This window comes from Candoia aspera, chromosome 16 (genome assembly GCF_035149785.1).
Source record: "Candoia aspera isolate rCanAsp1 chromosome 16, rCanAsp1.hap2, whole genome shotgun sequence".
Classification (NCBI taxonomy): Eukaryota; Metazoa; Chordata; class Lepidosauria; order Squamata; family Boidae; genus Candoia; species Candoia aspera.
The window spans coordinates 3,952,182-3,976,124 of record NC_086168.1 but is presented as its reverse complement, the minus strand read 5'-3'; the positions used below and the strand labels follow the sequence as shown (position 1 = coordinate 3,976,124).

The following is a 23,943-nucleotide window of genomic DNA, read 5'->3' as shown; positions in this document are numbered from 1 at the left end:
TCCTGGAAAACCCTCTCCAGCTGTTGCTCAGCCAGAAGGAAAACCCACTGGGGAAAGCACTTTGGAGCTGAAGGCTGAGAAGTTGGGGAAGGATGTTCTAAATATCAGGAAAATGATGCAAAAACACCTGCCTCGGTTAAAGCCGCAAGGATTACAGAGTTGTCACTACATGAGATGGGTGGTGAACAAATACGATAGATATTTATACATTGATAGACAGACAGACAGACAGACAGATGCCACCTTTTTTGGCAAGTCCACCAGGAAGACGTCAATACTGCCCCGGGACTCACCTTTGCCAATCACCAGGCCACATTTATCAGCTGGCACCGTGTAAGTGATTTCCTGCATGCCGCCAGGCGTGCCCACGCTCCAGTCTCCCCGGCCACGCCCTCTCCCCCGGGTGATGGCAAGGCTCCCGAACCCATCGCGCTCCTGGAAGCGAAGAACACAGCACCTCTCACTGCATGGGAAATGCCCGCTGAGTCTTGTTGGCGGGGGCAACCTCACCTCCCCACCACACAACCATTACTTCCCCAGGGCTGCGACGGCCACCCTTCGAGCCCATTTAAGGCCGAGAAGTCGAGAAGCTGCCTTTCCCAATCCCACATCGGATAATAAGCAAAAATGAGGCTGTGATGGGAGCCCTGCCTGTTCTTCCCAAATAATGTGTCCTCCTCCAAGTTTCTAGTCCTCATGGAATGTGATTTGAAAACAATGAAGTCATGCAGACTTCCCGCACTAGTCCAGCCCTAGCAGGAACCCACTGCTTCTGCATTCCAAACAGATGGCCATCCAGCCACTGTTTAAGGGCCTCCGGTGAAGGAGAGGCCACCATCTTTCGAGGGAGTCTCTGGTCAGAGCTCTTATTGTTAGCCAATATTCCCTGCTGCCCAGCCCATTAAAAACGTCTCAGGGAAATCAGTCAATCCTCTGTCCCAATGCAGCCAGTGAGGACTGTGTTACAGAAGGTGACGGAAGAGCCCAAGGACCACCGGGAAGGCTGGCAAGGTAAAACCAAGTCTCACCAACGCCATCAGGTGATTTTTTCACTGGCCGACCACCACAGCTGCCACAGATGTGGCTCTTTCTGAACTAGGGAAGGCCTGTCCGAAAGAAGGCCTGGAGGAGCCGGTCTCCACATGCGTTCTCCAGCTGTGCTCCCAGAATGATCAGAGGCCAAAAGACTGGGGAATAACGAAGGGCATTTAAGGCTGCATCAAGTTTGCTGGCAGGCTGTGTTCACACGGTGTAATGGCCTGTGGGAATGACCTTGGGAGACGGGGCAGAATCACAGCCAGGGGGCAGTCGGAAAGAGGCAGCTGAGCCTGCAAAAAGAATGTGGGAGTGGCAAGCATCTCAGAAGGGACCCTCCCAGTTTCTTGGGCTGTGAAAGAGATGAGGGAGAAATGTACTTTCAGACTTGCAAGATTCTGTTAATGTATCCTTACAGTAAAGCAGAATTAGTTCATCTGCGGGTGCTTCCTGTCTGGACTACCTCGCAAGGCTGACATCAACCTTGAAGGTCTGAAAGTACATTTCTCCCCATCGCCTTTACAGCCCAAGAAACCAGGAAAGGTCCCATCTAAGACACTTCCCACTCCCCTTTTACTTCTGTGGGCTCAGCTGCCTCTTATCCGACCGTTCCCCTGGCTGTGGATCTTCCCTCAGTCTCCCAAGGTCATTCCCAGAGACCATCATACACCAAGCCCTTAACCAGGTTGGTGGAGTACACCAAGCTGGGTTAACTGCCTGCGATGCAAACCCAGCCTGTCTGCTTAGCATATGGCTTCCTGTATCGTTTGCACAAAAAGGGATTAATTCAGTAACCAGCTTGCCGCCTTCTCCAACCGGAGTCCCATGGCCATCAGTTCAGGTCCATTCTTTTGGCCAACCAGTGCCAAGGTTTAGCATGTCACCCCATTAGAAGGCAAATTCAGTCCCACCCAAGAGCAGCCTGAAGGTGAGTGCTGGGCCTCTGCCCGGTGATGTCCCTAAGCTTGATGGGGCTCACCCTTCCTTACCTGTGCCGTGAGAATGAGCTCAGTGATGATGTGACCCGCGTGCTGGCATCGCTCGGGAAGGCCCATGACCTGTGCGACCCTTTCTGGGCTAATGCCATCATCTGTGGAACAAAGCAAGGGAAAGCCCAAATTAAACAACAACAGAAGGTAGGGAGTCCTCGGCTTCCCATCTGGAAAAGGATTCAGAGGGTGGTTTCTCTAGGCAAGTTCAGCTTCGCTAGAAAGTTGGGGGAAGGACACAATTTAAGGATATTGCTTTGCTTCCTCATTTGATTTTAACCAGGACTCTGAGACTCCCCAAAAGATACTCTGAATTTAAGAATTTTAATTCCACTGAAAGAGAACAAAGAGTGCTTTCTCAGACCAGTAAGTCTTTTTTTTCTTTTTTTTACACAACACATATTTAAATCATGGAATTTGCTGCCCTCAGAGCCGGTGGCAAACTCTTAGTGGGTGGATGGTTAAAGAGGACTAAATAAGTCTCGTTTTGAGGGCTGTTTATCAGTTCCTGAATTGGGTTGGTTGAATGTCTATTTGCCATTAAGTTGGTGTTGACTCTTGGGGACCACATAGATTTTTCTCCATGACAGTCTATCCCAGTGTTTCTCAACCTTGGCAGCTTGAAGAAGGGTAAGCAAGGCTGGCTAGGGAATTCTGGGGGCTGAACTCCACACATCTTCAAGTGGCCAAGGTTGAGAAACCATGGTCTATCCCATTAATGCATCTTAAATGCCATTTGCTGAAAAGAAAAACTGAACTATCACTTTCTTGTCCATGCTTGGATGTGGCTCTTGGCTGGATCCATCTGCAGGGCCTCACATTCTTAAGAGCAGCAGAGCTGCATACAGGTGTCCTCGCTCAATGACCACAATTGGGACTGGAATTTCGGTTGCTAAGCAAAGCGGTCATTAAGCAAACCTGACCCAATTTTATGACCTTTTTTGCAGTGGTTGTTAAGTGAATCATCATGGTCATTAAGCGAACCACATGGTCATTAAGCAAATCACAAGGTTCCCCATTGATTTAGCTTGCCAGAAGCCACCAGGAGGGTCAAAAATGGCGATCACATGGCCACGGGATGCTGCGATGGTCATAAATGCAAACTGGTCGTCAAGTACCCAAATCACGATCATGTGACTGGAGGGACACTGTGATGGTCGTAAGTGTGAGGACCGGTCACACATCGTTTTTTTTCAGCACCGTCATAAGTCCAAACCGTCACTAAATGAATGGCTGTTAGATGAAGACTTCCTATAGATATATTAAGGGTGTGCAAAATGTCGCCGATGCCAAAGGTATCTGGCTTGCAGAGTTTTGAATCTGAAACTGTGCACACCTCTAATAAAAAACCCCTTCTGTCATTCAAAATGTCAGCAGTTTATTTTGGGCAGGCTGCCATGGTGACACAATCAGGACTAAGAAATCCTGGCGGATCCACCGAGAAGCACGCTGAGATCATCCTTCTACCCACTCGTACTCTAAAAGGGGAAGGTCTTCCGAAGATCTGGGTGGATCAGTCCCCCATTTCTGGACAACAGCAGGCGTCGCTGGCCTGAGAAATGCAGCATTCTCGAAAGAGGCCGCCGCCACCACCACCAACCTGGGCATATTTTACCATTTTCCTGAATATCCAGTTTCCTTTACTTTTTATCTGAGAACATCCAAAGCAATGGCATAAGCAACACGTAGCAAACTTGTCCCCTGTTTCCAATAGTGATAACCACAGAATGAGGCACGACTTCGTAATCTGCTTAAAATGAAATAAAGCCCCGTTGTTAAAATTATGTCACCTTGGGGGACCTTGCAGATGAGGCTTTTTTGGGGCTGTCCCTGCCTTGTAGGATAAAAAGTCTGCCTGGCTCCAATCATGTCATTATTTTGGCTAGCCCTTAAAATATTGGTGTTTCAACAGCAAGCTGATTTACGACCCCACACTGATACAGGTAGTCCTCGACTTACAACCACTCGTTTAGCGACCATTCAAAGTTACGACGGCGCTGAAAAAGTGACTTGCAACCAGTCCTCGCACTTACGACTGTCGTAGCATCCCTGCGGTCATGTGATCAAAATTCGGGTGCTTGGCAACTGGCATGGATTTACAATGGTTGCAGTGTCTCAGGGTCATGGGATCGCCGTTTGCGACCTTCTCCACTGGCTTTCGACAAGCAAAGTCAATGGGGGAAGGCGGATTCACTTAACAACCACATGCTTCATTTAACAACCATGGCAACGAAGGTTGTGAGATTGGTAGACTCACTTAACGACCTCCTGGCTTAGCAGCAGAAGTTCCAGTCCTGGTTTTGATCGTAAGTCAAGGCCTACCTATACTGAGATTTTATTCCTTGGTTCTTGGTATTTCCCTCCCTTATATAGTAACACATACAGATTGTGGTTGTTTGTAGCTATTCTTGGCTTGTTTTATTGTTTGAAGACATCATTATGTCAGTTAGAGTCGCTTGGATGATTGAAGCAGCTTGTAACAGGAACAAACAAATAAATAAGATCAATCTTACTGTGCTGTTAAGGCATTCAAATATATTCTTGAATTTTTTAAGTCTGGCCAATTGCACCGTCTACGATGAAGCATGCCTCTTCTTTCCCCAGATTTTGGGCTTCGCAATGAAATGCGGTGGGGGGAGTGTGAGCTGTATTGTAAGAGCCTCCCCGCTTTGCGTGAAAAAACTCCCAGCCAGTTCCTGGTATCTCTGTGCAGACCCATTAAGAGTTCTGGAGAACTTCTGCAAAGCTACAGACTATACTGAACTGCACACACCTGATCAGTACATTATGCCATGTTGCAAATTTGTATTTCGGAGAAATTATTTACTTAGTGCTGGCTGGGTTAGCCCCACAAAGCTAAACTGTGGTTGGCTAGTTTAGGGCTCAGAGTGCTGGGGACCCAGGGGTGTCCACAGGGAAGGTCAAAAAGTCAAGATGGTGGCCACAACTACAAGCTCAAATTCTTTCACCTGCAGCGCAGACGCCTCTGGAGTGAACCCAGACCTGTGGTTAAACGTATGGTTAATGCTATACTTTATTTCTTACTGTGAAATGTATGTTGCTTCAGTCTAACAGGCTCTAAGTAGCACAGTCAGACAACCCAACCAAATTAAATCAATACCTCTCACCACATCTAGCACAACCCATCATCAAATGGTTAAGTTTCTGGATCGCTATATGCTATGAATCCAGCCAGCTGAGCTAACTCAGAATTCGTTTATACGGTACTGGTTTCCAACATGCTAAAAAAAAAGAAAAAGACTGCAGACTGCAGACTGCGTAGCAACGAAAAGCAGCTTACAATAAGCTAAAACAAAAAAACAACTAAAATGCAAACCCAAAGGACCGAACGGTGATATCGTGATATTGCATAGTGTGCCCACGCAACCTCTGGTGCCTCTGGGCCCCGCTGAAAGAAGCAAAGCCACAAACAAAAAGGCCCACAGACCTGGTTTAAACTGAATCCTAACCCCTGCGTCGTTCTGAATCTTTTTGATCATTTCGCCGTTTCTTCCTATTACAATTCCCACCGCAAATCTGGGTACGGAGACCTGTGGAGAGGAGGGAAACGAATGAGCAGGGGGCTGGGGTCAAGAAGACCAGCAGACCAGCAGACCAATGGAAGACCAGCCACGCTCGAGCATCAAGGCCAGAGATTCACCTCATGTCAAGTCGGCTTCTTCATCATCACTCACAGCTGTTGGCGTTAAGATCCGGCAAAGGGAGCCAGAGGAAATGTCGGTTCACCCACCGATTTGGACAGAACGTCAGGAGCAGCCCTACCACACCGTTGTTGATTTTAGGACTGGGATGAGGGACTGGAGGCCCAAAATGGCATTTCTGTACCTTCCAGAATGACTACAGTTACTGAAAGATCTTTTTTTATTATTTTGAGCAAGGGAACACTCAAAACACTGGAGACGAAGCCCTAAAATGCACTTAACACAGTCAAAAGAATGGAACATTCCCATTTTCCCTGAACCCCCTTGAAAAGCTTGGCTCCATTCACAGGGTATCATCAACCCATCCTGTGTGTCTCTTGGACATCCCCCAAATATAGTAAGGTAGTCCTTGTTTAGCAACTGCCTTGTTTAGCAACAGTTCACAGTTACGACGGGGATGAAAGTGTAACTTTACGGCCAATCCTTGCATTTACGACCTTCGCAGGTCTCTAAAGCCAAGGAAAGCTGAAGTCAGACCATAAGCACCACCGCAGTTTTACTTATCGACCAGTTCATTTAATGACCGAGTTGCCAGTCCAGGTTGCGGTCACTAAACGAGGACGACCTGTACGTGGTCTCTGGTCATTGAAAAAGGCCCACCCATACTGTTGTTACAATAAAGTAGAATTAGCATATCTGGTTGTGTTTCCTGTCTGGTCTACCTGGTAAGGCTGACACTTCCCTCCCACCTCTGTAGGGAAAAGGCAGACAGCCTTAACTAATCCTCTGGAGAAGGATTTAGAAATTAAGCCAGGGATTGCCCATGCTGTCTTACACAAAGCTAAGACCACTTGCTCTGCCTGGTAATGGCTAACGTGCCCTTCCGTAACAGCTTAGTTTGAGAATGAGCTGCAGGGAGATTCCACTTTGTCCGTTCCTCTTTCTCTAGTTCCTCCCACCCTCCATCCAGTGGGCTTCCAGGGAAGAGATGCATTAGTTTTAATAAAGTCTGCCCAATTACCACTCACCAGGAAATATACAGTAACTGTTAGGGGCTCAGTCTGTTAGCTTTTCGCCTAGCATCAATGCTGCCTTGAAAAAGCAGATTCGATTTGAAAGTAGCCATGGTTCTACTACAGGTAGTCCTTGCTTAACGACCATTGGTTTACTGATGGTTTGGACTTACGACGGTGCTGGAAAAAAACAAATTATGACTGGTCCTCATATTTATGACCGTCACAGCATCCTGCGGTCACGGGATCGCCATTTTTCAACCTTCCCAGCCAGCTTCCAGCAAGCAAAATCAATGGGGAACCACGTGATTCGCTTAGCAACCATGTGGCTGGCTTAATGACCACAGTGATTCACTTAACAACCACCACAAAATTGTCATAGAATCCGGTTGGATTCACTTAATGACCGCTTTGCTTAGCAACCAAAAGTCCAGTCCCAATTGTTGTAGTTAAGAGAGGACTACTTGTACGACCACCACTGGAGAAATCTCAGCTCTGCTCCCCCTCCCTCCCTCCCGCCCAATTACTTCCTGCAAAGCAAGAAGGCAAAACTCGTTAAGAGAACTACGCACCTCTATGCTTCCTCCCATTCTGGACGTAAAATCATTGCGTACGCCCCGGAAGTCTGCCTGATCTTTTTCTCGGATGATCTCCAGTACCATCTCTCTGGCTTGCTATTCAGAACAGAGAAAATGGATCTGTGTCAGAGTCAGTCAACGTGGGACCTATATTTGTGTCTCCCAGGGGCAGGGCTGAGGGCCTGGGAAGCAGGACACACTCTTGAATTGCTAGAATTCTCAGCAAAAGCCCTGTTGGCTGGGGAATTCTGGGAACTCACATCTGGAGGACATTCAGGCTCTTTTCTTTTGCACGCTTTTTAAAATGTCTGCAGACTTCAGAGTAGCAGAAAACGCTTTTTCGGGGGGGCGGGGGAGATCACACTTTGGATCCGCATCCGTCCAACCTCGCTGCTACGTGATTTGACAACTGACCTAATTTTGTTTCTAGGTTTCACAGGAATTGCTGGCATTTGAATAAAAGTTTGCAACATAAGAGTTATAAGTTGTTATACCTTTGTCTGTCTCCCAACGCAGACATTCTTAATTTGCCTTCTATAGTTTCCTCACACCCAAATCCTACCCATTCTGGTGGGTTTTGCAGAAGACTCTTGGCTAGCCTAAAATGCAGTTACGGTGGTTATGAAAACCGAACCGCTATCTGAGCATATTTTGCAAATGGTGCCGTAACGTTAATGTACTGTAATCTGCCCTGAGCCTGGGGCATAGAATGTCATGTGAATGTAGCCACTGTGTTTTAGAAACCTAGTTCAGAGATAACCCTGCCTGTAAACCAGCCTCCAAGCTGATGCAATCCAAACCTTGCAGCCTGTTTCTTGATTTCTTGACACTGAGCAGAGCTGATCTGGGTTAGCTCCTTTTAAGTGGAAGATACAAAACACGTTCAAATTTTCTAATAGAGCTAAGGGAACTCTCTTATTCCCCTGGAGGATATTCTACTGAGTATTAAATTGAGGTGGAGTTAAGAGAGAAGGAGGGAAACACACACCCTGGACATGAACAGGATGGGCATATGCAAAAAGAGGAATTCCATTTCTAATTTGGAGAACGAAAAAAAAATTAGTTTGTCCTGTAATGTCAACTGAAGGAAGAAAAAAGATGGAGACAGTAGGATTTCTTTTTTTGTTCCAATGGGATTTCTTTCATTTTGGGGAATGACACTTGGGGCTGGAATCAAGGGCTTTGCGGCAGGGGATGAAGGCTTTACAGTAGGAATACCTCAAATGGTGTTTGGATAGCAAAAAGTCAATCCTGCTAGCAATCTGGGCATCCAGATTCTGATTCGATAAAGAGATGAGTCCTCCCAGCATCTGAATCAGCAGAATAACATTGCAATAGACCCCTTGCTCCATCCTTTCTTCTGGAGTTGGGCTGCTATCCCCACAAAAAACGGGCTTTCTTTGGGGCGGGGGGAGGCAATCCCATTTCATACATTTCCAGATTTGTTCCCAGACTTGTACTTTGCTAGCACTGAGGCATTCCGTTTCCAGGCATACAGATGAAGATTTGTGCGGTTTTTTTCCCTTTTTATTTAGCTTGGCCTCTTCCAACTGTTTGATGTCAAGCACATGCTTTTGTGTATAAACCTTTGTTTTAGTTCTAATTACATTTTTAATGACCAGCTTAGCTGCTGCTGCAAACACCCTTTCAGAAAAGTAGGGGGGGGAAATAAAATTAAATCCTGCCTAAAGGAAGGTGGGGATTTGAACCCAGATCTCTCCAGCCCTACCCTGGTGCTCTAACCACTGGGCCAGCCACTTGGCTTTCTACTGTATTATACTTCAGCCAGCGCTACGCAGCCTGCATCGCCTTTTTCCCCCACAATGCACAGAGATTTGCATGCTGTTTTGGCTTTTTTTTACTTGGCCGAACTCAATTTGGACAGAAAGTGCAAGGTTACTAATGTAAAAGGGGTGAGAGGTAAATAAGGAGAGAGGATTGCTTCGACCATAACACCCCCCCCCCCACACACAAAACACACCAGAAGAATAATCTCAAGCTAGCACCCCCCACCGGGCCATTATTCCAAATCTTCCCAGAACTCTTTTTTTATCAGCACGACTGCAAATCCTCTTTGATACACACCTGTACTTTAAAAGCATCTCCGGTAATCCGAAGAGGTTTATCTGCTCCAGTCGGTAAAGGGCCATCTTGGATCATAATCATTTTCACGCCTGTTCGTTCCTACACATGCATCGTGCAGATAACGGGAGCGGGGAGGGAGAGGGAAAAAACTACAAGAATAAATGGAATGCCAAAAAAACCCGCCTGAAAGCTGTGAAAATAGGACAAGGGGGAGGGGGGCTGCAAGGGAGGGAATTGACAGGAGTCCCGGAGATTCAGTCATTTGAATGCTGGAAATGAGGCAGATGGGGCTGCAGAGACAGCAAAGCCGGGACCGGTTTATGGCTTTGCTTTGTATCCAAAACTTTCTTGGAGGGTTCTCTCTGTGGGTCAAAGGCAGGCAGCAGAGGCTAAAGCAGCAATGTTAATGCTGAAGAACAGACCCCTGCCCACTACTGAACTACAGATCCCAGCATCCACAACCCACAGAGCCAACAGTGAGGGAAGCTTGGAGGTGGAATTTGGCCAATCTAGGAGACCACCTGTGTCATAAGGTAGAGGTGGGCCTTCTACGGCTTCAGCGTTCTTCGGCATGCCCCTCTGAGCCCAGCTGAAGACTGATGCTGTTTGCCACCTCCTAGGGCAGGTGAAAATGAGAATATATAATCTATCCCTCTGGCGATACAGGTAGTCCTTGCTTAATGACCATTCGTTTAACAACAGTTCGGAGATGCGACGGGGCTAAAAAGTTACTTGCAACCCGTCCTCAAAGTTACAAATGTCGCACCACCCCCATGGTCACGTGATCCCGATTGGGTGCTTGGCAACGGGCTTGCATTTACTACAGGTCGCAGCGTACCTCGGTCACACGATAGCGATTTGCGACCTTCCCAGCCGGCTCCGGACAAGCCAAATCAACAGGGAGCCACTGATTCGCTTAATGACCACTGCAATTCATTTTAATGACCGCAGTGATTCGCAAATTGGGTCTGGTCATGCAATGCCTCGCTTAACAACCACACCGCTTAGCGACTGAAATGCCGGCCCCAATTGTGGTTGTTAAGTGAGGACTACCTGTGCAGGTGACGTAGCCCCATCTGCTTTGCTGCACGCACCGCTCGGTACAGCGTGACCCTTGGTCATTCAACAACTGCTCACCTCTGTTGCAGGAGGAAGAATGTTGAAGGGACTCAGAAGGCTGAAACGGGGGACTCCAAAGGGTCCCAAACGGTTTGGGTCTCAACTAGGGAAAGGGGGCAAGATCACAGAGAGACTCCCCCCACTCTCTGCCCCGGCTCTCTCAACAGGTTAGTCCTTTGCACAGCGGGGGAGTGAGCAGGCAGGCAACGGGGCGAGGACAGGACATTGGATTCTGCGCACCTGCAGCTGCTTTATCGTTTCACCGCCTTTGCCAATGACCAGGCCCACTTTGGATGCCGGGATAAGAATTTCTTGTACTGTACTGTTGTTGTCCACGTCATTGTGAAAGCCCAGCCCGTTCCGACACCGATCCACGATCTGGCCCAGTAACCGCTTCGCTTGTCTTCAGAAGGGGGAAAACAGAGAGAGAGACAAAGGGGGGGGGAGGGAAGAAAGGAAGGAAGGGGGGAAAAAAAGAGAGAGAGAAATCTCAAGGAAAACAGCTAGCCAATTGCACCCGCTTCCCTTCTGTCTGGGTCTAAGGGGGGAAATGGCGTTGGAACGCAGGACGTTTCTTTTGGTGGGGGTGGGGGGAAAGAAGAGAAAGGAAAGAGAAATGAGAAAGTAACTGGCTCGCAACAGCTCTGCATTTTGGGTGGTAGACACCACTTCCATGTTGGTGTCAGGTGACCACATGCAAAACAAACCCTTAAAAGTACTGGTTCTCACTGCTTGGCCAATGGTGTTTCCTCTACTCCCTCCCACCCTACCCCCTGAAGAGAGAGAGGTGCTTTCTTCTTGTCAAGCTCACCCTCTCGAGCAGAGTTTCTCAACTGTGGCAACTTTAAAGATGGGTGGACTTCAACTTCCCAGCTGGCTGGGGAATTTTGGAAGTTGAAGTCCACCCGTCTTAAAAGTTGCCACGGTTGAGAAACTCTATTCTAGGAGGAGATTTACAGCCACCACTTCTGGGCCGTGGGAGGGCCATGCCTCCAAAGGATTTCAGAAGCATCTGTCTGGGTTTGCTGGCAATCTACTTTGCACCAAGATGTCCTTCCTGATGTCTCCCAGGGTCTTTCTGGATGCCTTTAGCTTTGATAACCACACCGTCATGGGGAAGGACTCTCCATGAACTTCCCAGTCAAGGAAAGTGATAGACAAACCACCTCTGGTGGACTCTTTTCATCATAGGGGGCTTCGGGTGAAGGACACATCTCATTCCCAGTGCCTTGGCCACAATCCTCACACCCTTCTGTTCTAAAGGGATGCAACCATGGTGGTTGCTGGAAGTCCCTGCGACATCAGTTGTCCACCAGCAAGCTACTGATGATACAGCACTCAACAAGCCATCTTTTTTCTGCCCATTTGGGTGAAAAATGGTCAAAGCAAATACCACCCAGGTGCTCACTTAGGTGCGAAGAATGTTTTAAACAGGCCGAGGCAGCACCCTGCTCAAACGCATGCACGCACCCGCCCCAGATCATGCAGCTTTTTAAAGGAACAAAACATTTTCCTTTGCTTTAAAATGACCCTTTTATCAGAAGATGGGTCAGAGTAGATGAGAAAAGCAGCCACGGCAGAACCTCAGACTAATCCATGTCCAAAGCCCTCTAAGATTGCACCAGGCTATTATATTCATTGTGCCTTGGTGTGTACAGATCCCCACCCTAAGGCCAAACTTCAACCATGGAACCAGAGCAATGTCATTGGAAGGAAGGAAGGAAGGAAGGAAGGAAGGAAGGAAGGAAGGAAGGAAGGAAGGAAGGAAGGAAGGAAGGAAGGAAGAGAAAGAAAGAGCAATGCCTAGGTCTCAGAATTTCCAGGGTTCATTTTAACATTTGTTAATCACCCCAATGTGACTCTTTAAAATTAAAAAAGAAGATTCCCATGGATGGATTTGGAAAAAACCCACCTACCCAAAGGCTGGGGGAGAGAGAGAGCAGGTCCATATTGTTAAGTGGGTTCCTGTAAGCCTGAGGCTCGTAGTTCCAGCGGGAAGAGGTCCTCAAACTGGCTTGGGAGAGGCAAACTCAGCTCCTGAGAAGGGGGAGGGAGGAAAGACTGTCCCTAAAGTTTCTACAGGGTGTGAGAGAGCAGAAACCCCCCCCTGCTGGGCTGCCAAGTGGAAAGGTTTAGGGAAGGATGGGAAGGGAACAGCAGCAACACTGCAATCGGTCGCATTTCGCCCCCCAAGTAGTCAGGAAGAGTCTACTGGCATGCATCGGTCAAACTGATGGACGGAGATGTTGCAGGACCACCTCGGTACTTATCCAGCCTGCTGCTGAGACAGCCTTCTCCTTTCCACAGAGGAGGAAGAAGGGAGCTGATGGCCCTAGTGAATGAAAGCCCACCCATCTAATCTCTGATGGGCACACAAGTAGGGAAGGGGACAGGGGTTCCTCACCAGCATCACCACTGGTGGCTTCTGGGCTCCACACAGGCTCACAACACCTTTGCAGCAGCTCTTACTGTCTCTCCAACAGGGCCTGGTGCATTGTAATTTTTAACGCGACAAGAGGGAGGCAGAAATTATTAAATGCATGGAGAGAAATGACTTCACTTTCACTTCAGTGACCTTACATGAACTTGGTCCCACCATTACACTCCGGGTCATGCATAGCCCTTGGTCCAAACCAGGGAATTCCCTTCAACAGAAAGAGGTCCTCTCTTCCTTGAGGTGCTGCTCAGGCCCTCTCTCTTTCCTTATTCCTTCTAGGCACCAATGGAAGACCACCTCTTGGCTTGCCCGAAAGCAGGGTCTATCTTCATTAAAACGAAGACCTTCAAGATCAGGAAGTTCTTCCTGACACTTATCAAAACCTAGTGGAAAGGATTGGGGACTAGAGGAGGGATGGAAGGAAGGGATTTCTGACAATTAAAAAAAAAAGTGGGCGGTGGGTAGGAACAGGACTCTCAAAAGCCACACTTCCAATCCTGGTGCTTTCCTCCAAGCAACTAAACCAGAGTTGGTAGGATTAAAAATCTGATTTTTAAATGAAGGAAGAAAAAGATCTATTCTCCAGGCATTCTATGTGGAATAAATATTCACTGCAATAAAAGCCAGTTTGATTGTGCTTATGGCCTACTTCTGCAAATCTGGTTGGGGGAGGGATTAAACCTTTTCAGTTCCTAGCATCAAACCACCCTTGGCACAAAGCAAGCTCAGTGACATATGTTTATATAGGGCTTGAAGGAGCATCTATGTTGAGAAATGGAAAAGGGAGCCAAAATAAGACCAAACTTTGATGGGCAAAACTGCAGAGTTCTGTTTTAAGGAAAGTTTTGAAGCCTGGCAAATACGCCGTCGGCAAAAGCCGTCGCTTGTTCGAGGCAGCACAGAGAAAAGTGAAACAGATAAGGGGAAAAACCAAAAAGAAGAGAGGAAAGAGGACAGAGGTGAGGGGGGTGAAAGCAAATCGCAGATACTGGCTTTAGACGCTTACTCGATGCTCTCTGGGGATCCGGTGAGCATACAAGGCCGTTCCGCCATCCCACCGCCGTCTGCCAAGACAAAACAGAAAAAAGTCAATGGAGCCTGCCCATCTCGCTGCCAGCTGACTTCCTGTTTAAAAAGGACAAGGTGGCCTCCAGAGAGGGCTGCAGGCAATCCAGGATAAAGGCCCCTTCTTTTGCAACAGCGAATTCAAGTTTCATGGCCTTGCTATTTTAGCATTTACTTTCCAGAGTCTTCCCTAGCAATATTCATTGTTTGCAATACACCTCAGGCTGCTCCTGCAGTCAATTAGAGGTCCACGGAGGGAAGGAGATGGTTAGATATTCTGCTCTGTAGCTAACTGAAAACTCTGGACTTGGGTGTCTCTGAAAATGCAGCAGCCACACAACCCCACAGAGGCAAGTGACTGGGGTACCTGATGGGCCTTCTTAGAGAGCAGGACCACAGGCTACCATACTGAGGTCAGAAACTCAAATTCATGGATTAACTTGGTTTTATGACAATGGAAGGCATTCTTTTCAAGGCTGTTAATGTGAGGGGAGATAGGGGGATCTGTGCAAATGGATAACAGACAAGCAGATTGGACTCCTCCTTCATCACAAGCTATGGTGGGCTAACAAGCCACCATTGGCCAGAATCACACAATATCCCAAGCTGGCTTTCCCAACGAGCCACCTTCCAGATGTTGAAATTCCCAGAATGTTCAGTAATAGCTGCTGGAGGATGCTCAGGTGAGAGAATGCCAGGCTGAGCCACAGAACATGGTTTATAAACCACAATAGAGGGCTCTGCATATCACAGACTCAACCAGAACTGAAACAATCACGTTACTGGCCCAGTTCAATGTCTGAACCTGGCCGCAGCCCTGGAATCAGGGGCTGGCTTGCAGATATGGGCTTTTCTGGTGCTGCCCTCTGTAAGTGAGGGAATGGGTTGGAGTAAAAAAAAAAATTACTGTATACCCCAAAATCTCCTTACCTGGTGCAATCTGAATTTTGCACCCTGACTCTGCCTGAATCCGGGAGATCTGCTCACCACCCCTGCCGATAACTGAAAAAAATAAAGCAAACATCAGAACGGGCCTGTTACTGTTATTCTTTTTAATTGCAGCAGGAAGAGTAGTAAGCAACTGCGTAATTCATATTCTGCACATAATTCACAGCGGTAGCAGCTCCTGGTTATATCAGCCCTGCTTTCTGAAGAACGGGGACCAGGAAGAGAAGACAAAACGCAAATTCCCCGGGTGCCCTGTTTTGTTCCCCATCTCTCCATCTCCCAGATCCTGGATCCCCTCTCTGTTAACAGTGTTAGCAATGAATTGATCTGCCTTGAACCCCAGGAGCAAAGGAGAGGAGAGGGTACTGCAGATCGTACCATTAAGAGCCTCTGGAGGCAAGCAGTTTCTGAATCCTATGTAAAGAAATAAATAAAAGATAGTTGCAACAGGCTTGCCTTTTATCCAACCCTGAGCCCCAGGGTAACACAGGCAGGCTTCCGCCACTGGCCAAGAACTCCTATCCAAGAATTAAGACCATGGAGGAAGATCTGCTTGGCTCAGATTGGATATTAAAGTCAGCTGGCTGCTCACTCCTTTTTTCTGGCTCTAAAGAATTCATCTCTTTCCTCTCCTTTTTCCTTGCTTCACTTCTTTCAGCATGAAATCCTGAGGGCAAGGCCTGATCTCTTGTTTAATCAATGCCAGGAACCTTGGAAGACAACAAAACTGGGTTCACACAACAGGTTTAGCCCTAAGCTCAGGTTATCGTAACACAGCAGCTGCATTGACACGACATCCTATTCCCAAACAAACAATATTTTGGCTTTGTTCCCAATGCATGCTTGGTCAATGTTTGAGTTCCTTCTACCAGGGTTTCTCAACCAGGGTTCCCAGGGAGATCACGATTTTAAAAATTATTTCAAATTTGGGCAATTTCACATTAAAGAAGCAAGTTTCATTCTTTATTTTAGTTTCAGAACACTGTGAATGCATACAGACAGGCCTACCCATGAAACGAATATAATAATTTTGTAACTTCTGGCCTGTATCTGAGCCTGAATGTGCAGGGGTTCCCCCAGGCCTGAAAATTTTTTTCAAGGGTTCTTCCAGGGTCAAAGGGTTGAGAAGGCTGCTCTACACAATTTACCAACAACTCAAAACAGAGATATCCTTAAGAGGGCTTCTCTTGAAGACCATTTCTGGACAGGTTCACGCTGAGATGAAGCTTGGCTATCTGAGGGACCGCTTAGAATATATAGGCATCCGTATATCTAAAACCCCTTGCGGGGAAGCCCAGCAGAAAAAGACTTTTCCGAACCTAGAGACCTCTAAGGAATGCCACTATGACTTTGGAGAACTGGAGGATTGGGGCTGATTCGATCTGGTTGCTTTTTTTCTGCCAAACCGTGGTTTTTCACAGGATTGCTACGTAAATCTTTTTTTAAACCCAAGACAGCAGGGATCAAAGCACAACCCCGAGAGAATAGCATGCCAATGTCTTCAACATACACACTACTTCACCCGTGGTGTGTGTCCCCTCCCAAACCTCTTCCCTATCAACCAAGTTTTCACTGGGCTGTTTAAGGCGGATCGCCGTATCAGACAGCAAGCCACTAAATTATTCTCTAGTGATTTTTAAAACTTTCTGGCCCCACAATTGCAATGTGCTCAGCTGGGTTCATTGCTCCTGTGCCACTGAAATCAGAGCGGACAGGAAGCAGCTATCTCCTAGACAAGCTGATCTTCTGCAGCATGAGGGCTGAATGCCACCTCCTCCGAAATACTTACTGAAGCCAACCATTTTGTCAGGCACTTTGAATTCTTCGGTTATTACTGCCCTGAAGAGAACAGGAAAGAAGATTCATCATAGTTTCTGCCTTTGGAATAGCAAAGTTTGGAAAATCAGCTTTAGTAGCCAGGAATTAAAATTGGGATGGGCCCAGCATCTGGGAAACGGTGCAACTACGCGGTGGTGCAAACTGAAGAAACAGGGTTGATATCATTGTAAGCGTTCTGCTCTTTGTGGGGGACCGGGTAACCCCCAGTGAATCATGCTGTTTGGGGTTTCTGGGAATTGCACCCCAAACATATCTAGAGGACTTCCCCAGAGGAGAAGCAGAATATTCCTTCTTTTTGTCATTGCTTAGACATAACAATGAAAATAGGTAAATTAAAACTTCTGCTAGACTTAATAAAGCCATTTTCAGTCGAAACTCTCCACCAGACTCCCCAAAGGGGGTTAAAATTTTGGCCTAGTTAACTCAGTTTTATCTATATATTGTTAGCTACATCATGTAGACCCTCCACCCTCCACCCAAAACAAAGACAAAAATGTGTCGACTAATCCTGGCTTATCAAACAATCCTAACTAACTGGATTCCTACTACACGCTCAGTCATGAGCCATTCTTTACAAGCCACACTGACTGGGATGAGAAAATGCGTCAAAACACAAGCAAGCAAATAACATTAAGGTTTAGCATAATGGGTGAATATAATTTAGGAATGGCCATTATTTGGCCAGAATTAGGGGCCCACGTGACGATCTGTCTTGCAGCAACCACCTCTACGCGTTTATCGTCACCCCACCCTAATTTCCAACTGCAGGGACAATTAGTAAATCCACAGCAAGTTCAGAGGAAGTCCTTCAGGAGACACCTAGCCATCTTAGAGAATTGTCACTAGAAGTGACCATGCTCACTTGCTTATAAAAGTATCTTGCAGCACCTTGAAAACTATCAAGCTCGTTATGATCATAGGCAGTCCGTAATTTTACAAAGTCCATAAAAGCTTTGCCCCCAACACACGCATCTGCCTTTAAGATGCTACAAGACACCATGTTGTTTTTGGCAGCCAACACGGCCTAATTTATTTATTTATTCAATTTATATAGCCGCCCATCTTAGACCAGTGACTCTGGGTGGCTAACCATAAAAAAAACAGTCAGACAATAAAAACAATACAAAAAATTAAATATAAATATAAATACAGCCAAGATTAATTACTACCCCAGAAGCAAGTAAATTACCTTACTTTTTTTTTTAAGAGACTAAGTAACTGAGAATGTCTAACAATAAGCAGAGCAGGAATCAAACAGGGCTACTGAGAACCAGAGGGGGGCATCAGAATTCTTGGGGGAGACTTGGAGATTTATAAAAAGTATACAGAAGAAATAACAAACATGGTTAGAAACCTATAGAATGGAACCAGTAAGGATTCAGCTCACTATATCAAATAAAGGGCAGGGTGAAAGCAGGAGGGTAGAATGACTTTCCTGACCTCTTTCCTAACCATGATGCTGGCCAATGGGTAAGATGACTGGGATTATGAGAGGTGCAGGTCTTCACAGTGGCTAGAATCCAGAAATGGAGTATTTCAAGTATGAAGTGAAGGAACCACCACAGAATTTTATTTTAGGTCCCCCTGGTTACTAATATCTTGAAAAGTATTGCGTTCCAGCTGCCAAATAACTTGTTTATGGACAAAGTCATAGAAGCTACATGTAAAGTTTTCATTTCGGAACTTCCAAAGACATACATTCCTTAGTTACTAGTCCTGCTCAGGAATATTTTAGTTGCCAAATCCCTTAAACAGTCAAGATTTCTGATGACTGAAGGAAGCAGCCTCAAAGTATCTGCTTGGGTGTGTGTTTTTTTAAACATTCAAAAACCATTGAACCAGATTCTACCACCAAGAAGAAGTCTTAAAGGAGATTTGACCCGGGCTTTATTCCTCCCCTTCTTTCAGAAAAAAGTATCGACCTTGAATTTCTTAACGATCAGGAAAACTCTATTCATGGACGTGAAGCGATTCTAACTACCTCAAAACTGAGCTGTGGCCCCAAAACCTGGAGGTTCTCAACTAATCCCACCCACTTGATGGTCATTAGAAAGCCTCAGATCAATGTTTTCCAACTCTGGTAACTTCCAGATGTGTGGGCTTCAGCTCCCAGAATCCCCTGGTCCATACAACCAATGCTGAGATGCCCACATCTCTGGAAGTTGCCAGACTTGGGTAACGCTGCTTCGGATCTTTAACTTCAGGATGGGGCGGAGTTGGAAAAATACCAGCGGCAATCCCACTACAAACCTGTGTTTCCCAGAAGCCCCTTTCAGCCTTTAATTTTTAACAGCCATTAATGGACATATCCGGCACTAATCTAGCCCATCTTCTATTAATTTTGTCCTGGCCTACTGCTGCATTTAGTGAAAGCTAGGAGTGAAATAGTCAAAGCAATCTGAACATTCAAGCCACGTTTTATAACCAGCATGGTATAGCTCTCCGAAGGATTACATATTATCACATTTCTACTCAATATGACCAGCTGGCCCTTTTTTTAAATGAACCTTTAAAATCCGGCTCTGTCCCCAGGCTATGGGTCAGAGTGGGCGATGGACCACTCATGTCTTTAGTCTTTTAGACAATTGATTCTCTTTCCTGGACGTTTTCTTTTGATGATACAGTTCCTTGCTTTTACTGTGTTTTTACTGTATTCTGTAAGTTGCCCAGAGTCTTAACAGATTGGGGCGACCTATAAATCTCAGAAATAAATAAATGAATAACCAACCAAATAAATAAAGAATAGATAGGGGGTGACTTCCCTGCTGTGATTTTAAACGTTTGGGCCGCCCAAAGACGGTCTGGGCTCGTGAGCAACCTGTATGGGCACGCATCCTTCCTCAAAAGACCACAAGGCAGCTCAGCTTTACAACTTGTGCTTGTAGCAAGACACAAGGATATGTTATTTATTTTTATTTATTTATTTTCCATCCCGCCTTTATTATTTTTATAAATAACTCAAGGCAGGGAACATACCTATTACTCCTTCCTCCTCCTATTTTCCCCACAACAACAACCCTGTGAGGTGAGTTGGGCTGAGAGAGTGACTGGCCCAAGGTCACCCAGCTGGCTTTCAGGCCTAAGGCGGGACTAGAACTCTCATACCACACCTGATTGGCTCTTGGGCTGAGAGGGAGGGACTGGCCCAAGGTCACCCAGCCGGCTTTCATGCCTAAGGCGGGACTAGAACTCACAGCCTCCTGGATTCTAGCCTGGTGCCTTAACCACTAGTTACTCTATATGTAAATCTCCACTTGGTCAGCTAGTAAAAATTCTTTAGATGCCAGCTAAAATTAGCTAGGTTTCACAGAGCTGGGTGCCCTGACCTTGCTTTCTAGACACTACACTAAGAAAGGCCTGCCATCTTTTACTCTTCTTACCAATCTCATCCATCTAATATTGTCTTCCCCTTCTTCAACCCCACCCCAGCATTTTTTCCACCTCTTCATCCACTGGCATCACGTAAATGTTTAATTAAATGCAAGCCTGTTATGTGTTAATACACCACAAAGGCTTCATTCAGCCCCCCCCCCCCAAATATGCAATATTCTGAAGCACAAGGCTTAAAAAAGGGAGAGGGGAAAAGAGATGGAAACTGCCCAACAGTTTTGCCACGTTCTCAACCTCTGACTTCGTAACACTCCAGTACAGATGGCAGATCAATAAACAATTACAAGTGATCAATAAATAATAAAACATAACCCACTGCTTACCTTTGATGTACTAGGGCCCCTAACTGGTTACCTACTGTGGCAGAGAAGAGAGAAAAAAGAAAAATCAAAGCATTAGCATGGATAAACTAACTTCATCTGGCCATTTTCATCAGGGCAAGGGGAGAAGAGAGAAGCAAAGCAAAAACAGCAATTTAGGTTCAGTGACTGAAAGGAATGCGTTTCATGGGACGGAAAACAGGAGGGGACGTCTTGATCCGCAACTAAAGCGTCCAGCTGAACACAGGATAGGAAATTGATCCACTGCACTTCCATGCTGAGAAGCATGGGAGAAACAACACCCCCCCCCCCCAAATCTCTAGAAGTGTATCATCCGTCCCATCGGGAATCTCCCCCAAATTAAAGCTGATATTAAAAAGATCAAGAGGATTGGTATGCGTTAAAAAACAGACGAAGGCCAAACAAAGAGATTTGGAGAGGTTTTGTCAAATCAGAAAAGTATTTGGAGAGGAAGAGAGAGACATACAAACATACTTCTTTGGTTTTCTCTTATCTGTGGTCCATGCATCCAATTTACGCGAAGACCTGTTAAAGAGAGAGGGCAGTCAAAGAACTTGCCATCGCCAAGTTGAATTTCTCGTCACGCTTCTGCTCAGTATGTCCAGCTGAGATACGCAAGTTGCCAGGTATCCCCAGCTTGCTGAAAGCTTCTACTGATAGGCTGCTCCCCATCAGCCGAAAAGCATCCGAATGACAAGAAAGCATCATATAAAAACTAACGGACTGCACTCACATTGTAACAAGTAATGTCTTCCAAAGACACCACACTAGGGTGACAAAACGTAGATAATTGTACCGGGAGCAAACCACAACCAGCCTTGGAACTACAAGGAGAAACCTGGACGCTTTCAGCTTCATTTTTCCAGTTGAATGGGTTAATCTTAAAGATTTGTTGGAAACTGTTATTAACTATTCTGTTGAAGTTGGACAAAGGGATAAACCGTGATTAATTCATTCTTTTAAAACGTGACCTTTCCTGACTTAAAGCTGAGCTTGAAGGGGAAGGGGAAATGAGTACATTGCAACCTTTTCATTGAACAGTAAACCACAAAGAGACCCAAATTAGTTCATCAGCTCAATTCAAAAATTATCTCTCTGGTAGTGCCTTGAAGAGTTTAATAGGATCTGATGCTAGATTTGACTTGACAGCGCAAATGTGGCTTAACAGGAGATTTGAATTAACAAACCATAGTTAATTAAGGTTACAATGGTGTTTCTGGAAACTCTTCCCCAATCTATTAGTCTTCAGATGTGCTGCACTTCCAATTCTTATAATCTCCTTGCAGGATGAGAATTATGGCACCTGAAATCCAAGATTATCTGGAAGCCCATCTTTGGGGGGAAAGCTGGAATAGAAAAATGAGAACTAATAGATGTAATTTGTTATTTTTAAGCTCAAGTGATAGTCTGATCTCCACATTATGGCAGCCACAGTCCAGTTTGGCATCATACCTCAATTAAATCACTTTGAAAGCAATAAATACAATGAAATCAATTTAAGAGAGAGAGAGGGAAAAAACAATTTATCTCTTTTTTTCAGTTTTATCATTAACTCTGGAGAGAGAAAGTAAGACAACTGAATGAGAAAGAATTTTAATCAGATATTCAATCAAATAATATTTGATTGAATTTTCAAAGTGAATCGAATTGTCAAATCGAATTTCTGGAATGATTCAAACTGTTTGATCAGACAGAATCTATTTGCTTGAACTGCCTTTGAACATGCACAAAATCATCCTTTTTCTGAACCGGATTTGTTGAATCAAACTGATTGGATTCAGCATTTCAAGTACATTATTTGAATGAAATCATTTGGATGTTTCTGGTTGGAACAAGCTGATGTTCTCAACAGAACCAACAGCTCAACTCAGAAATAAATTTATTCGTACACCCTTTTACTATCTTGAACCCAAACACATTTGAACAGTATATTCACCTCTTGAAATGTCAGCTATGAATGTTTTCTCAAATACAAAGATTTCTTCTAGAACAGAAAGCTTTACAGGTATGGATTAAGGGGCAAAATGGGTCTTATAAAACTGTCAGTGTCTTAACATACTGGTGCCCTCTTAAAATCCCCATCCACATTTGGAATTCAGCCCCTGACATGCCCACAAAACTTGGGAGAGGGGTTCTTAGGTCAACTGAAGTTGTACACCTTGGGCTGAAACCAATTTTCTCCAACCTGGCCTGCTCCAGATGCACTGCATCATAATTTCTATTCCAGTTGTCTGGGAATGCTACATGTTGTCCCCAGACTTTATCTTTTGGAGGACACATTGGAGAATGTACTCCAATGACCACATGGTTTGCTTAACCCCCGTGGTGATTCGCTTAACGACTGCCACAAAAAAGGTAGTAAAATCGGGTCAGATTCGCTTAATGACTGCTTCGCTTAGCAACTGAAATACCGGGACCAATTGTGGTCATTAAGCGAGGACCACCTATCCCGTGAAGAGTGCTACAATCTATTCTCCCTTCTCTAGTAAAGGTAAAGGTTTCCCTTGACATTAAGTCCAGCCGTGTCCGACTCTCGGGGATGGTGCTCATCTCCGTTTCAAAGCCGAAGAGCTGGCGTTTGTCCGTAGACACTTCCTCCATGGTCATGTGGCCAGCATGACTAAGCGGAACGCCGTTACCTGCCCACCAAAGCGGTACCTATTAATCTACTCACATTGGCGTGTTTTCGAACTGCTAGGTCGGCAGGAGCCGGGACTAGCAATGGGAGCTCACCCCGTCACGCAGATTTGAACCGCCAACCTTCCGATCGGCAAGCTCAGCAGCTCAGCGGTTTAACCCGCAGTGCCACCACATCCCTTACTCCCTTCTCTAGATTCCTCAAAAAAAAAAAAAAAAAGAAGTTAGAATTATATAGTCTTATGAATTTCCTTTGGGAAGATCTCTACCTACCCATACAGGCTCAACCAATGTACCCTCTTCCTTTTCCTGTGTAACACAGAACCCCCAACAAACCAGGACAAGGCAAAGCAGCAGAACCGAAGACCCGTTCCAGATACCCTTGTGTGGAAAAATACATATAGCAAGAGTTCAGTCCTACGATAAACAATTTAAAGCACTGTCTGCTGTCAAACAAGAGACAGGGCTGTGGGGCAGAATGCCAGCTCTCGTTTATAGTCCAGGCAGAAAACTTCCCACCAGCCTCCAAATAGCAGAGGAGAGACAGCTGAACTCGCAGGCCATCCAATACATCCTCTTCCCCACTTTTACATCTGCCAAGCACAATTTGTATAATGGCAGTCATTTTACTGCAAAATAAGGAAAAAGACGGCATAAAAATCAGCCCCATTTCCCATTTAAATTGCTCTCCCCTCTTGTGTTGGGTTGACTTAACCGAGCTCTACCCTGATGATACACAGGCACATGGGCTGTCCCATGCATTCCAAATCACTCTTTTGTTGCGCACCGTGGACAAATCTTACTT

General features: G+C 45.8%; 1 protein-coding gene across 5 annotated transcripts in view; it reads right to left on the bottom strand.

Moving 5' to 3' along the window:
• The window catches only part of FUBP3 (far upstream element binding protein 3), a 63,910-nt gene that overhangs the window by 13,634 nt on the left and 26,333 nt on the right, over window positions 1-23,943 (bottom strand). For 2 of the 5 annotated variants that reach the window (XM_063316069.1, XM_063316071.1), the window contains exons 3-13: window positions 20,976-21,026; window positions 20,484-20,517; window positions 16,721-16,770; window positions 14,914-14,985; window positions 13,925-13,982; window positions 10,722-10,884; window positions 9,363-9,461; window positions 7,272-7,373; window positions 5,473-5,575; window positions 2,025-2,125; window positions 294-435 (exon numbers count right to left, since the gene is read on the bottom strand). In XM_063316069.1, the coding sequence (XP_063172139.1) occupies window positions 294-435; window positions 2,025-2,125; window positions 5,473-5,575; window positions 7,272-7,373; window positions 9,363-9,461; window positions 10,722-10,884; window positions 13,925-13,982; window positions 14,914-14,985; window positions 16,721-16,770; window positions 20,484-20,517; window positions 20,976-21,026 (975 nt within the window). Of the gene's footprint in view, window positions 1-293; window positions 436-2,024; window positions 2,126-5,472; window positions 5,576-7,271; window positions 7,374-9,362; window positions 9,462-10,721; window positions 10,885-13,924; window positions 13,983-14,913; window positions 14,986-16,720; window positions 16,771-20,483; window positions 20,518-20,975; window positions 21,027-21,688; window positions 21,829-23,943 lie in introns of those variants that run through there. The other 3 variants (XM_063316072.1, XM_063316073.1, XM_063316070.1) reach the window with 3 other exon arrangements.